The sequence below is a fragment of the Octopus sinensis genome, unplaced genomic scaffold (assembly GCF_006345805.1).
Source record: "Octopus sinensis unplaced genomic scaffold, ASM634580v1 Contig14218, whole genome shotgun sequence".
Classification (NCBI taxonomy): domain Eukaryota; kingdom Metazoa; phylum Mollusca; class Cephalopoda; order Octopoda; family Octopodidae; genus Octopus; species Octopus sinensis.
In genome coordinates, this window is record NW_021833160.1 from 19153 (window position 1) to 20832 (window position 1680).

Genomic DNA, 1680 nt, shown 5'->3' on the forward strand with positions numbered 1-1680 from the left:
CTATATTCCGTGTATTCTATATTCCATACATTTCATTCTATATTCCGTGTATTCTATATTCCATGTATTTCATTCTATATTCCGTGTATTCTATATTCCATACATTTCATTCTATATTCCGTCTATTCTATATTCCATACATTTCATTCTATATTCCGTCTATTCTATATTCCATGTATTTCATTCTATATTCCGTGTATTCTATATTCCATGTATTTCATTCTATATTCCGTGTATTCTATATTCCATACATTTCATTCTATATTCCGTGTATTCTATATTCCATGTATTTCATTCTATATTCGTGTATTCTATATTCCATATATTTTCATTCTATATTCCGTGTATTCTATATTCCATGTATTTCATTCTATATTCCGTGTATTCTATATTCCATGTATTTCATTCTATATTCCGTGTATTCTATATTCCATATATTTCATTCTATATTCCGTGTATTCTATATTCCATGTATTTCATTCTATATTCCGTGTATTCTATATTCCATACATTTCATTCTATATTCCGTCTATTCTATATTCCATACATTTCATTCTATATTCCGTGTATTCTATATTCCATGTATTTCATTCTATATTCCGTGTATTCTATATTCCATGTATTTCATTCTATATTCCGTCTATTCTATATTCCATACATTTCATTCTATATTCCGTGTATTCTATATTCCATGTATTTCATTCTATATTCCGTGTATTCTATATTCCATGTATTTCATTCTATATTCCGTGTATTCTATATTCCATACATTTCATTCTATATTCCGTGTATTCTATATTCCGTGTATTCTATATTCCATGTATTTCATTCTATATTCCGTGTATTCTATTCCATACATTTCATTCTATATTCCGTCTATTCTATATTCCATACATTTCATTCTATATTCCGTGTATTCTATATTCCATGTATTTCATTTTTATATTCCGTGTATTCTATATTCCATGTATTTCATTCTATATTCCGTCTATTCTATATTCCATACATTCATTCTATATTCCGTGTATTCTATATTCCATGTATTTCATTCTATATTCCGTGTATTCTATATTCCATGTATTTCATTCTATATTCCGTGTATTCTATATTCCATACATTTCATTCTATATTCCGTGTATTCTATATTCCATACATTTCATTCTATATTCCGTGTATTCTATATTCCATACATTTCATTCTATATTCCGTGTATTCTATATTCCATACATTTCATTCTATATTCCGTGTATTCTATATTCCATGTATTTCATTCTATATTCCGTGTATTCTATATTCCATGTATTTCATTCTATATTCCGTGTATTCTATATTCCATGTATTTCATTCTATATTCCGTGTATTCTATATTCCATATAGTTCATTCTATATTCCGTGTATTCTATATTCCATGTATTTCATTCTATATTCCGTGTGTTCTTAAATATCTGTCCCGAACTCTTTCTTTCTTTAACTGACAAATTTCGAAATTTACTGATTACACTGAGTAACAAAATTTTAAGTTTCTTGTCTTTGGTTAGTAAGTGTTATTTCCTATTTGCTTCCATCTAAAAATCAAAGGAACTGAATACTACTTCCTTCACCACACTTTGCCTTTATCACCTGGGCATTAATGTTTTGAAACTGACCTGTTTTCCATTACATTTCAGACAAGTTCAGTGC

At 27.9% G+C, this 1680-nt stretch overlaps 1 protein-coding gene across 1 annotated transcript; it reads left to right on the forward strand.

Annotated features, from left to right (window-relative positions):
- Positions 1-358: 358 nt before the first annotated feature.
- On the forward strand, positions 359-1441 carry LOC115230054 (dynein heavy chain-like). The gene has a single exon (XM_029800290.1). The coding sequence runs from the start codon at positions 359-361 to the stop codon at positions 1439-1441; it is 1083 nt and encodes a 360-aa protein (XP_029656150.1).
- Positions 1442-1680: the final 239 nt, after the last annotated feature.

What these genes read in the sequence shown, in the direction of transcription:
- LOC115230054 (XM_029800290.1), top strand. Translation starts at nt 359, where the DNA reads ATGTATTTCATTCTATATTCCGTGTATTCTATATTCCATGTATTTCAT.